Source organism: Plectrocnemia conspersa, unplaced genomic scaffold (assembly GCF_051122295.1).
Source record: "Plectrocnemia conspersa isolate PC_06_02 unplaced genomic scaffold, ASM5112229v1 ptg000009l, whole genome shotgun sequence".
Lineage (NCBI taxonomy): Eukaryota > Metazoa > Arthropoda > Insecta > Trichoptera > Polycentropodidae > Plectrocnemia > Plectrocnemia conspersa.
In genome coordinates this window covers 17,117,268-17,131,490 of record NW_028277173.1, presented here as the reverse complement: position 1 = coordinate 17,131,490, position 14,223 = coordinate 17,117,268, and the positions used below count along the sequence as shown (strand labels likewise).

General features: G+C 30.9%; 2 protein-coding genes across 5 annotated transcripts; one reads left to right on the top strand and one right to left on the bottom strand.

Annotated features, from left to right (window-relative positions):
• The first annotated feature begins 605 nt into the window (after window positions 1-605).
• Window positions 606-3,214, top strand: LOC148232087 (cytochrome P450 4c21-like). Of its 2 annotated transcripts, XM_088191776.1 has the most exons (10): window positions 606-962; window positions 1,023-1,129; window positions 1,194-1,284; window positions 1,361-1,549; window positions 1,616-1,688; window positions 2,015-2,202; window positions 2,277-2,377; window positions 2,453-2,696; window positions 2,757-2,936; window positions 2,997-3,214. In XM_088191776.1, exons 1-10 carry the CDS (start codon window positions 743-745, stop codon window positions 3,155-3,157), a joined length of 1,554 nt encoding a protein of 517 aa, XP_088047902.1. In that variant the 5' UTR covers window positions 606-742; the 3' UTR covers window positions 3,158-3,214. The 2 variants fall into 2 exon arrangements, with proteins under 2 accessions (XP_088047902.1, XP_088047903.1); XM_088191777.1 differs by lacking the exon at window positions 606-962 and having other exon boundaries at window positions 1,173-1,284.
• Window positions 3,215-4,196: 982 nt separating this feature from the next.
• Window positions 4,197-8,224, bottom strand: LOC148232086 (putative cytochrome P450 313a2). 3 transcript variants are annotated; one of them, XM_088191773.1, is made up of 11 exons: window positions 7,867-8,224; window positions 6,576-6,832; window positions 6,410-6,516; window positions 6,254-6,356; window positions 6,001-6,186; window positions 5,530-5,599; window positions 5,296-5,468; window positions 5,139-5,242; window positions 4,814-5,066; window positions 4,558-4,737; window positions 4,197-4,498 (listed from the first exon to the last, which is right to left on the bottom strand). In XM_088191773.1, the coding sequence occupies exons 2-11, from the start codon at window positions 6,754-6,756 to the stop codon at window positions 4,332-4,334; spliced, it is 1,524 nt and encodes a 507-aa protein (XP_088047899.1). In that variant the 5' UTR covers window positions 6,757-6,832; window positions 7,867-8,224; the 3' UTR covers window positions 4,197-4,331. The 3 variants fall into 3 exon arrangements, with proteins under 3 accessions (XP_088047899.1, XP_088047900.1, XP_088047901.1); XM_088191774.1 differs by having other exon boundaries at window positions 5,139-5,233; XM_088191775.1 differs by having other exon boundaries at window positions 6,410-6,526; window positions 7,867-8,037.
• Between the last annotated feature and the right edge of the window lie 5,999 nt (window positions 8,225-14,223).

Genomic DNA, 14,223 nt, shown 5'->3' with positions numbered 1-14,223 from the left:
AAATTAACCATAAACTCAGACTCTAGAATTAAGATCTTTTATTTATTTGATATTATATAAGCAAAAAATCACAAGACTTCACAATCGTTTATCAATATTTGTTTTTCAAAGATTCAAAAATACACGAGAGCTCTATGCTTGCTACCAGTGGAGCTCGCGCCAAATCGTCCCAGTGCGAGCCTAGATCAGGCTTACAGCATCGACGTTTGCAGAAAAGCAGCAATTCCATTTCAATTTTCCACTCTAAGTGATGTGGTAAAAAATCAATAAGGTGAGAAAAATGCTTTATTCGACGTGCTTACTCCTACGAGCTATCTAAAATTAATTCGCGGTCGACCGGTCGACCACGATTGACTTCTTTTCCAACCCAAGTATAGAATATAAGTCTGTTGTACCACTGCAATTAAATTAGATTAAAAAATATAATCCTAATGTATGTATTATACATAGTATATTCGCTTGTATTATAACAGATGTAAAGCACTCAATATCAATTCATTAATTAAAAACGGTAACCATGAAAGGTTATTGGTTTACAATGATTAGATAAAAGTTCATTTTATTATAAAAAATGTGATGAATTTACGACAAAAGCAATTAAAAACAGTTTTAGAACGATTGATGTTCGAGTCGTCTGCTTATTATCATATTGAAGCACTGATTTCAGAATAGAACTAAAGGCCTTAGGCCATATCGAGCTAAAGCATTAGTTTATAAATATATATTCTTAATCACAACAGCAATGGCTGTTTTGATTGAACATATTCAACGAAAATATCCTTGGTTAACTGTAGAATTAATTTTTAGTAACATATTTTATACTTTATTCATTGCAATTGTTTTTAAATGGCTATGGCAGAAACGACACATGTACGTAGCTTCTTTACGACTACCAGGTCCTATAGCGTTTCCTTTTATTGGATGCACAATATTTATGAAAAGACTGTGGCTATCTAAAGATGGTAAATATATTTATACAGCTTGGTTATGTATGATATTCTATCTATTAAAATTATTTACAGAATTGATTAAAGAATTCGCAAAAGAATGTATGAAATACACATCACCCTTTCGCCTGTGGTATGGCTCAAAATTCATGGTTGTTATTCAAGATCCTGATGATATACAGGTTAGTAAATTGATTAATATTGATAACTTACATATTATTTAAGTATTTATAAAATTTATTGTAGTGCGTCATCGATGATAATTACATTGAACAAAAACCAATATCACATTTTTATTTATCAAACGGCATGGGAAATGGATTATTGACCGGACATGGTGACATTATGGTTATTTTTATAATATATTATTGTAAACTGGACTTAATTAAAAGTATTAAAATACATTAACTTAGGTGGAGATATATGGAAAAAACACAGAGGCTTATTATTCCATACTCTATCGGACGAGGCCATGAGTTCTTATAGTCAAATTATTAAAAAACATACTGAAAATTTTGTTTTAAGTTTAAAACCTATCTGCAACAATGGGATGGTTGATTTTAAGAGGTATATTGATGGAATTTCTGGAAATATTATAATAGGTAAAAATTTTATATAATGTATGTTAAAATATAAATAAATTATTTTAATACAAATTTTACTTATAGAGACATTGTTTGGAGATAATAAATCTAACTTTTTGGATAAGAAGTTTGACAATATATTTACTTCAATATCAGGGTATGTATGATATTCATTCTAATAACAATAATTTTTATTTAATTTAAGTATGTTATAAAAATATTACGAAGACACTTTAGTATCATATTGTAAAATATGCTTACGTCTTCAAATAATCAGTTTTATTTGACCAAATAACAATTCTTAAAATCAAGTATGTAAATATTTATGTGTTACTTATATATAAACATTTCCTTATAATCTTTCCTCAATATTTTTTTATATTTGCTATAATTTTTCTTCTAAATATGAATGTATTTTTAGTGTTGTATATACGTCATAAATTATAAATAATTCTTCAGTTATGAATATTTTTTCTTTTTTAGAATATACAGTGCTACTTTTGAAAGGCTTACACAACCATGGTTATATTCAAATATTATCTACAAGAGATCCGAAGACTTTAAAAATATGAAGAAGTGTCGTTCTGTGATTGAAAACTACATTTCCGAACAGTACGATATAAATAAGAAAATATTTTTCAAAAATAAAAAGGCACAAGGAAAAGATTTTGGTGATTTTTAAAATATATTTAATAATGTTGTACATTGGAAAAATACCCATTTATTTATTAAATTATTTTATTAGATTATACATTGAATCCAATAAATGTATTGGTTGAAGCTGAACACGATAGAGGCTTCTCAAAATCTGAAATTATTGAAGAGTTGATGAACCTATTCGTCGCGGTTTGCAATTTAATATTATAATTTAATTATTAAGTAAAATTATTTATTTAGTGCTAATTCTATAATACAATACAGGGCGTGGATTCAACAAGTACGGCTATTTCATTTTTCTTGTTGATGTTAAGCTCACATAAGTGCATTCAAGATAAACTTCATAAGGAAATTAATGATTATTACAAAGATAAAGATGTTATGGTTCAATTTACCGATTTGGATAAATTAACTTATTTAGATATGTGTTTCAAAGAAGTTTTGCGACTATTCCCAAACGTTTTCTTTACGTTTAAACAAGCTGGAGAAAACGTCAATATTTCTACAAGTATACTATATAAAAAAATATATATTAAGTATTTATTTATTACTAAATTGCGTTTTTTAGGGAATCTGTTTATTCCAAAGGACACTGTGATTGTTATTCCAACGTATTTCAATTCCAACAATGAAACTATTTGGAAAAATCCAAAAATCTTTGATCCAGAAAGGTTTACGTTAGGCTCAAATATGAATAACCATTTATTTGCGCATAAGCCATTTTCAGCTGGACCAAGATCTTGTTTAGGTATAATTGTATATTATGGGTGTATATATTTAACAGTAATAATATATATTTATTTTCTAGGACATAGACTGGGAACATATGTCGTTAAATCGATAATTATATACTTAATCAGAAAATACGAATTTAAATCCAATTGCAACATAAGCAAACTAGATTTATCGTTTGATATAACAATAAAAAGCAAGGAATGCAAGATGGAAATAAATACACGTAAAATATAGGATTTTCAGGATTTTTTTTATATATACACAAAACCTAATAAAATATCAGGATATTTATATATATTTTTATTTTCACTATTACTATATTTATTGATTCTTGAATGATTAAAAATATGTTTTTAATATAAATATTTTTTATAATTACTTGAATTTAATATTTGTTTTTTTAAATATTAAAAATAGATTAAAATACCAAGTGCGTTCGGTGAAATACTTTCTCTTTCGCTCGCTCGCATGTTAAGTGACGAGAGTGAGTGAGAAATAAGGGCGTGCGGAACGCATGTAAAGCACGCCCTTATCTCTCACTCACTCTCGTCACTTTACACGCGAGCGAGCGAAAGGGAAACTATCTCACCATACACGCCTGTAATTTACACTTCAGTGGCATGGATAGAATGTCGGCAAGAAGTAATATACTAAAAATAATATTGAATTTGCAACGAACCGCAAAACAAATATTATAATAACTTGCACAAGATAGACGTATTAAATACATATCAAAACGTCAACCGTTGTCGATACAGAAAGGAGAAGTGGAAGTTCAAATGTGAATCTTATTAAAAGTGTAATTTTTATGTCGCAGTGTTTGAATAAGTGACTGAGGAAGTGATCATTAGTTGCCCGCATTCCTGTATTTATGTCCATGACCTCTTCCATAGGAAATTTTGTTTTCCACCCTTTTTGGTGGGACGGCCAGTTACAAAAAAGTGGCGAGTTTTGGAACAGATTTCCGATGGCCACTAGAACAGATTACGAACGGCCATTTGGATGGCAATTCAGAATGCACGTGTAGGCAATTGCGATTGATAATTTTAATATTCATGATTTATGGCGAATCCGACACTAAATTATTAATTTTCGGGGTACGATCTAGCGGTTTTAGGTGCACATTCCTTTGCGTCGGCACTATTGATTCTATTAATATATTTTTGCACGCGAAGATTATGTTGTTCCGCGGCTTAGAAAGCTTAGATTCTTAGTAAGCACATTCATATATTTATGATCCTTTTAAAAGGTATTGTATAAATAATTTTAACGCAGCGATCCTAGGTAGTCCAGACCACATTAATAGAGTAACTTATTTTTTATTATTTATATATATTGTATATGAAGTACATATTTTAATTACGTTCTCCGAAAATAAAACATGTAATATTTTTATACAATAAGCATTTCATAACCATTTTCGCTTATTAATCTTCATTTTGTAGCCCCATTTGCTTCTAATGGCTATATCATACGATAGCGGTATATCCGAAAAGTTCCAATCCGATATAAATTCACATTTTAATAGTGCATGAGCCATTCCTGCTTTAACCATTATTTTCGCAATAGAAGCACCTAAAAAATAACATGTATAGTATAATGAACTATTAATTATGGTATTACAGAGACATTACCTGGACATTTTCTAGGTCCTCCACTAAACGGAATAGAAGAAAAGGGTTCGTAATTTTTAGCTTTATCTTTAGAATAACGTTCTGGAATGAATTGGTTCGGTTGTTCCCAATTGCTTGAAAGTCGTCCGGTACAAAAGCTAGTGACCACGAAACATGTACCAGGAGGAACAATGACATCATCTAAAAACATAAAAAAGTACATATATAAAATATAAGTAAATAAGTTTCACTACACATGATCATTTTATTTATTTACATTTTTTATTTTTGAATCTAATATCCTCCGTGACATAACGAGAAGAAATTGGAGCTGGTGATAATAATCTCAACGTCTCCTTCAGACACATTTCTAAATAAGTAAAATTGTCTAAATCCTCAATTTTAATAGTCGCATTCGGATCATTTTTATAAAATTCTTTAATTTCATTAAAAGCTCTATCTTGATGTTGTTTATGAGTAGCCATTATCATAAAAAATTGTATTAATAAAGATGCTGAAGTATCCGATCCCTTAAACAAAATTTGTAAAAGAAATTATTTCTATGATCAATCATAATAACATAATAACATAATAACACTAACCCCATTCCATATATTCATAATTTCATTGACACACTCATACTCAGATATTTTACCTTCGGATTCACTTTCAAGTAGTATTTGCATAATCATTTTATCTATAGCAACTAAAATAAATACATTTAATATAATGATATATATTTATATTAAGCAAACTCACAATTGGGTAAAATTGGATCATATTGCTTCTTTTTAATATCATAAATTTCTTGAGCTGCTTTTCTTAGTGTCTCTGTGGCTCGTTTTTGATTCTTTCCTAATGCGCTATTGTCATAGATCAGGTGAGAACGATACCAACATTTAATGATTCTTTCATAAATACTCTTACACATACTGTAAAAATATTTTATTAGTAATTTGCAATATACATATTTTTATATAATATAATAATTACATTTCAACTGCCTTAAAGAAATCATCGCGATTACCATCTCGAAATTTTAATTCAGTCTCAAACATTGCTTCTGTAAATTGAAACGTATTAGGTTTATTACATATTAATATGATGATAATAAAAGACCTTATTATTTTTTAAATTATATAATATGAGTCATGTTGCTGGAACAACAACTAAATAAATAAATATGTTGAGCCTTTAAGGATTCGATAATCCGACCCATAGATATGAAATAAGGAAATATAAAAACATATGTTGCTGATAAATCTAATTTTATCTCAAAAACTAATTTGCTGTTTTCATTAAATTAAAAGTGATTAAAAATAACATAAATAACATATGAGAAAAATTAAGATCAAAGTTTCAAGTACGTTAATTATAAATAAATTACCTCTGAACTTAATTATGTATTTTTTCAGCCTTTATCATTATCATATACATATAAAAATAAAACATACATTCAAATACCTGAAATTACGTCGGCAGTATATCTTTGTATAAATATGGCGATATCCACTTCTGCAGAGCAAAAACTTTCTAACACATTCTGCAGATGAACACAATTAAATTGAACACTTAAGTAGTGTTTTTTATTCATTTTAGTGTTAAATGCAGGGGTCAGTAGTTTTCTATGTGCTTTATACTTAGCCAGCTCTGAAATTTAACTTACGTATTATATACAAGGAATCAATATATGTACGTAGCATTATATAATTAGAACCTTCGTCAACTGCAGACATAGTTAACAAACCGGATCCCATTGAAAGTGCCCAATTTCCAATTGTCTGAGGAGGTTTGGCAATCATCGATTTTGAAAAAACTATCTAAAATATAAGTTGAATCAATAGTTAAAAAAATATAAAGATAAATTATTTACCTTTAAATCATCCGGCTCCAAAGCAACTATATGATAGTCTATTCCAAGCCAAAATCCGTAAGTACCCTTATATTTATCGTAATTTTCCAAAAGCACTGTCATTGTATCTAAAATATACTTTAATTAATATTGAAATATATATTAAAAAAATATTCAAGTTACATACCTTTTCTTAAGACATTAATAATAAAAAATATGCTTCCAATGAAAGGTAACGAAACCGGTCCAGGCAGTGACATTGAGAGAATATATAATTTTCTTCGCCCCCAAATCCATTTTATAAAGAGTAAACTTGCTATAGTTATTAAAAAATTCAGCCACGTAATACTTGCTAGAATTTTCCACATTACGCTTATTTGTGTATTTTTATATATTATATTAAAACGAAAATTATAGCTTTCTCCACATCAGATATACGAATGACTTGAAAGAAAAGCAAAAAATAATAATTTAATTTTGTTATTCAGTGCGTTTAAACACTCTCCTGAGTAATTAGTATAGCTTTAAACTGGGACAACTAAAAAAAATCATCTCGAAAATTGTGAAAAACCAGGTCAAATTTTAGGTAAATTAAAATTTAATAAAACATATTTGCAAAAAAATTATTTATGTCTAAGTTTCGTCAGTATTCAAGTACTCGTCCATTATTTATATTTCGTTGCTACTTATATTTTTAAAACCAACGATTTTTATAACAATATAATGCCAAATAATCTGACGAGCGACTTTTGAACGCGCTATATGTTTTTGCATACTTTCATTTTTCTAAAAACTGGTTTTACCAGTTAATATCCATGAATTGGTTAGTGCATATTAAATCGAAAAGGTTTGTGTTGCCTATTTCGTATAGGAATTATTAATATAGATATAACACCCTTTTGGTATTCACGTAAACAGAAAAAAATATTTGAAGGAGGAGAGAAGTAAATTATGATTGTAAAAACTAGATATTGTAATAAAAAAGACAAATGTATCTTTATCTGGAGTACATGCCATAAATTTAGAAGAAAACTTAATGTTTATGCAAAATTTAATTTTACAGCTACATTTTTTATTAACTAAGAAATTATGATATATTAAATACATCTCATGTGTTTGTCTTGTACCAATGTTTTTAAGATGGACATATACGACAATAATATTAGAGTGATAATTTATTTCCCTAAAAAAATTAGTAATTATAGCAACAGTGTGTATGTCGACTGGGTTATAAATCGTACGCAATTGCGTTTCGGAATTCTATTGTTGAATCAAATTTTTAAGAGGTTTCGTAGTATAGATAGAACAATAATTTATGTTTCAAAATATATGAGTTCAATTCAAGTCTTTTTAGATTAAAAAAAATACATCTATTGATTTAGAAATTGAATTTATAAAGATACATATATGTATTATATATATTCATACATACATAACAAAATCATGGGTAATGATATAGTTAATGGAACACGGCTCACAAAACACGGTCTGATGACGCAGACCCTCGGCGATGCAGCATCAGGATGCGATCAGTGTCGCCTGTCCTCACTAGTGACCCTTTTGCAGAGTTTAACGTGTATGTAGTAGGCACAACCGGCTAACAAGTAAAGACTCGGCGTTGTGCAATTTGCCAATGAAGTCTCTGTAGTAGGGGCCGATCGACTAATGACGAAACTTTAACTCCGCTTGTAGTGTGGACGCCTCTGCACTCTTGCCGGTCCCAAGCCCGGATAAAGGAGGAGGGAGTGAGTCAACGGCCTAAGCCATGCTGGATACACCGGCTCCCGTCAGATCACCGAATTTAAGCAGCGTCGGGCCTGTCAAAGGGTGTCGTTGGTTTGCCCCCCAGTTTTGATCCATTCGGTGATTAGCTGGGCCGCTCCAAAGGGTTGGAAACAACCCATTAGCCTACCTACCTCCCCAGTGAGGAGCGGAGTAATCAATGGACGAGGCTTAGAAGTCGTATGGGCTAAAAAACCATATCAGTATTGTTACAAAAAAGCGAGATGAAAATAAGCAGAAAACAAGGACGAGGCAGTAGCTTGCTGCAGTTCTGGCATGTAATGATGCCATCTGACCCTCTTTTTGGTTGCCATTCTTACTCGGCAATGACTAAAACTATACTTGCGAAAAATTGTTGATATCATCTGGCGAAGCGAAGGGGCTTCTAAAAAAGTCTAACTCAGCGAAATTCCCATCGGTAAACCACACATTTCTAAGAAACTCTCAAACGATATCCACACTAGGATCTTAAAAAAAATAGTATAATTCTCTGCTTACAAAACTTTTAAGGATAATATGGAGAAGTTAATAAAATAAATATCTTTGGTATTTAAGGGTAGATACAAAAGCCGTTTACTATGCCGTATACCGTTTTTATTGCGATCTTTTTTGATACTTTTTCATTTCTGGCTCGAGGTAGAATGTCATAAAGACGCAGCTCTAAGATAGTGGTTCAAGTTTGGGCCTCATTTTATGTGCATTCTTTTATTTGATCATTTCAATAGCCGTTGATTTATAATACAAGAAGATACAGACAGGTCTTTTTATTTCATTATTTGCATAATTGTAAGAGTATTTAAAAATAATTTAAACCATGTTTCAAAAATCTCATTAAAGCTACTCTTTGTTTGGAAAGTACGCGCGCTAAACAATACATTTTACCTTGCGTATAATACCATTGTTTTTTTACTTTTTGAATACCGATTGCAAGAGTGGTTACCTGAACTAAATATCTTTGTTGTCTAGAACGAGCATTATAAATGATGACACTTGGTCAGATAGCACCAGAAGAGCCAGAAGACGGCATCGACATGAAAGACATCAGTGGATCATCTAGAGCAGTGTACACCACAACTTCCAATTTTTACACACGTACATTCGCGCGTGATAGAGCCGAGTCACAAGAAGAAAGTAGTATACGTCGCACAAAAATAGGATTGTGTGTTGTTTTTGTTTCTACCTGCGCTAAAATAACGGTTATTATCGGGAAACTGCAGCGTATTGGCATACTTTGGCGAGTTTAGTGAAGGTCGATAACAATGTTACACGTATAATACATTATTTAAAAAATGTAATTAAAAACATTTCAAAAATTAATAAAATGCTTTTTTTTTAAATAGTGATACAAATTACATATTATATAATAGATATATGTAGACGTCGTGTATACAGATTTTGAGAAAGCCTTTGACAAAGTTTGTCATACGTTATTATTAAAAAAATTGTCGAACCTCGGTTGCTCAGATAATTTAACTCGGTTATTTTCGAGTTATTTAAGCAATCGTAGACAGTTTGTAACCTATGGTGGCCGATTATCAAAAGAATATTTTACCCTTTCGGGGGTTCCTCAAGGATCCAATCTGGGACCTCTGCTTTTTGTGTTATTTATTAATGACATAAATACAGCAATTACAAATTCAAGTTTTCTTCTGTACGCAGATGATTTAAAATTATATAAATGCATTCGATCTGTTGCGGACTCCTTCTCTCTACAAAGTGATTTAGACTCTCTGTGGAGATGGGCTTCCGTTAACCGTCTGCCCTTTAGTGTCGGAAAGTGCCATACTGTGTCATTTTCTCGATCCCGTTCGCTATCAGCTTATTTCTACCATCTCGGTGGTAACATTTTGACTAAAGAAACTTCCATTAAAGATCTCGGAATCACTTTCGAGAGCAAATGGAGGTTCTCTCTACACATACACGACGTCTGTGATAAATCTTCCAAGATGCTCGGCTTCGTTATGAGGAATGCCTTTCACTTTGACGATCCGTCAGTTATTCGCATCCTCTATGACACCTTAGTTCGTAGCATTCTTGAATCGGGATCTATAATTTGGAATCCCCGAATAGCCAAATATTCCCTTTTAGTAGAAAAAATTCAAAAAAGGTATTTAAGATACCTTTACAAAAGGACATTTGGTTATTATCCGTTCTTATATCCCAGCGCCTTTCTTTTTGGAGCGTTGGGATATGATTCGCTGAATTCTCGCAGAAAACTGTATGTCGCTAAGCATTTTTTCAAACTACTAAAAGGTGCTGTCGACAATCCAGCTATTCTCGAGGAATTCCAGTTTTGGGTTCCGGAACATTTTCGAGAATCACGATCGAGACCTCTTTTGATGGCAGTTAGGGCTAGGACATCCGCACTTGCTGACTCGCCTATAGCTGTGGCCATACGGCTCTTTAATACGCTGGCATTGAAAATTGATTTATTTAATGTTAGCTACGAGGATCTGATCCGGTTTATATCTTTTAATTTAAATATTTTATCATTTTTTTTGTTATGTTATAGTATTGTTATATTTATTTATATATATACGTTTTTTTATGTTTTATAAATTTATAATTTGCTTTCGACCATCGTGGCGCATTGGGGTAACCTGTTAGGCCACGATGGTCTTAATTTAATCGAAAATAAAAAAATAAAAAAAAAAAATATAAATTTACATATATAAAAAAATATTTTTACAGAAAATATACATATTTTAATATATATTTTAATATAAAAAAAAATTTAATTCATTATAAAATCACGGATAAGTTGGAAATAGTTTTTTTTTAAGTCATATATTTATTAAAATCTACATAAAAATATTAAACAAACAATTGAAGCGTTCTGGTAGTGGGTAGTAGCTTCGATGTTTTCGGTTGCGTTAGTTAATGATTTGTGGAGGACGTTAGTACAGTGAACTGTACACAGTGACCTTTAAGACTTTCTCCTTCTGAAAGGCGTCAGTGCTTGTTCTTGAGCGCGTGTTCTGGAGGTGATTGCTCGTACAGGAAGCGAGGCGTAAGTCCGAGGTCGAAGAATTCCGTTCAGCGAAGATGTTCTTTGATCGAAGGTGATCTTCTCACCCATTACCTCAAATCCAGTTCAACCGCAATTTTAATTTAACAATCATCAATAATCAAACAGCAAAAAAAACTAGGAACACCAAAAAACATCAGGATCAAAGATCAAGGCGGGACCTCAAATTCGTGTCTGATGCATAGGAGTCGCTACACAATTGACTTTATTCTGTACAAAATCAATCAATATCCTCTTCACTCGTCAGATGCAATATTTTATCATTAATGACTAGTTCGTCAATCCTATGCATAATTTGAAGGGCAAATAATTTACTTGCTTTCAATCTATCGGTTAATTGACTTTCAGTATAAAATGGAAGAGTTTTAACGCGCCGTGCAACTGTAGAAGCCGTAAGGGAAAGACAATAGAATTGTTTATGTTAAGGAAGGTTCGCCAAAACCTACATCAATAATTCTTGAGGGTTTTATTCATTGAGTGTAATTTTCTATATACTTGGCATTTAGCAATTCTGTTCGAAAGGATATATGATTTGAAGATTTCAAAACGAAGATTGTTTTATGATTGTTTATCTAATTTATTCAAGGTATTCTGCATTAAATCGGAAGCAATGATAAGGTTATGTATTATAAAAGGAAAAACTCACTTTTCGGCCTCGGAGCTCGTCGCCGGGAATTCAAAATTTGAAGATTTCATTACGAAGATTGTTTTATGATTGTTTATCTAGTTTAATTAATGTACTCTTCTAATCCTCAACACAATAGGTATATATTTAATTTTCACGGTTATAACACACATAGTTAATTTGCAATCCGATCGTTTATATTCAGTCAAATGACGAATTAATGAAAATTATTGTCGCGTAGCAAAATTTTATTATCAAATAATAATTATTTAAAACTTTTGTCACGGTACTGTCGGCCATCTTGTTTTATATTTGAATGTTTATTTTTTATTGGTCGAAACAACAGAACGCATTACCGGGGCCTCGGAAAGCAATGAAGCTAATTCAAATTTTATTTGTATTATTATTTATTATAATAATTAAATATTTTTCCTTTGCTTACATGTATTATTATACATCGTTCGTACAAAGCGATACGATTTACAGAGTAGAGAATATTATAGAAATTATACATTACTATCGTCACACAATGGATAAATCGTAAGACGTTAATTTTCCTTGTTTACTAAGGCAGATAACTTAAAAATAAAATAACTTGTATATGTATATTATTGTATTGTACGTCATAAGAAAAACAGAAGCAATTAATTATATTTTTAAAAAGAAATACAATAAAATATAAATTGTATGGCAATTACCTATTAATCAGTAATTAAGCAATAAAATTGCTAGTAAAACTAGTTTTTTTTGTTAGAAAATTCAAGTTATTTATTTAAGCTTTATCGCCTATATACAAGTATGAAAGATTAAATTTTACAACTACAGGAGGAGAATAATAAATTTCTGAAATGAAGGGGAAAGAGGTTAGATAAAAAAAACGTAATTTTATTTTTATTTTTTGATATATTCACTCATAACCCTAATACACTCTCCAGATCTTTTAGGTTTATTTACACCCTTCGTCGTTCTTAAATCCCTCTAAGCTATTTTTTATTTTTTGGAAACAAATAATAACCTGAGGAGTTCAGGCCTGGATTATATGCAAAGCCACAATGGTGAAGAGCGGTCAACATATCATTACTCTTGTGCAGGGGCGCGTTTTCATGCAAAAGCATACTCCTTTGGTCCATTTTTCTTGGCTCTTATATCCTTGTGTTTGTGGTCGTTAGAGTCTCCAATTACTCGAACCATCAACTACTCGAGTATCGAATATAAAAATTTTAAAATACTCGAGTACTCGAGTACTTTCGAGTATTTACCAAATGTACCAAAATAGCTATTATTCAAATTCGTGCACATATAAATAAATTAATAAAATACTTAGTATGTTAATTTTTACAATTATTTTAACTTCACGAACATACTTTTTAAAAACAATAATGCAAAAAGTGTCTCGAATTTAATATTATTGCTAACCTTTGGTTTTATTATTCCCGTTATGGAAAAAACCCTTTCCCTTGCTGTTGATGTTGGTCTTATTGTCATTAACGCGTTGGATAAGGCTTCTAATTTATATCTGTTCGCTTTTTATAGATATAACATTTTTTGAACTCTCTTTTTATGTTCTCTTCTTTCATTCCCTTCTCTGCTTTTCTCTTATTTCCTTCAACTATTGACAAAATAGCATTTTGTAATTCTTCTTGAATAGATTTTTTTTCTTAATAATATACAATATTCTACTCCTACTGATTAATGCGAAGAATTTAAATCTATATCCTTCGAAGATGTATTTGGGTGAATCCCTTTCACTCTAGAGCTAAACGGTTCGCAAAGAACTGACTTTACTTTAAATGCCTTTAAAACACACAATTGTTTTGATTTATATTTTAAGCTGAGGGACACAGTTTAAACAATTTACAACACTTTACGCTACAACTGCATAGTCATAAAACCTAAAAAAAAATTGTGTTGATATTTCATATTGTTCATTGCCATAAATTAGATAAGTCGAACAGAAAACACAAAAGAAATTTCTCCGTCGTACCCACTAACATAGCCGACGACCGGAACTATGCAACTATGGAACTATGAAAAAATTATACCTGATAGTAACCGCTCTAACTCGGGACTTCGGGCATAAACGCCAAATAAAAGCAAGACGTTAACCTTTACCGGACCGACTTAAAATTATTTTTGTTACTGAAATATTTCAAAATTTTTTAATTTCGAGTATTAATCGAGTAATTTTCAAAATACTCGATTATCAAGTACTTGAAAAATAGACAAGTATACTCGAATATCGAGTACTCGATTACTCGAATTGGAGACTCTAGTGGTCGTGCAAGAGAAGCATTTTCATGCGCTGACGTCCTGGCCGCGACGTTCCAGAATAAGGGACGCGATCGCGATACTTGTTCTAATGGTCGCACTGACTGTAAGAATAAAACCTCTTATAAATCC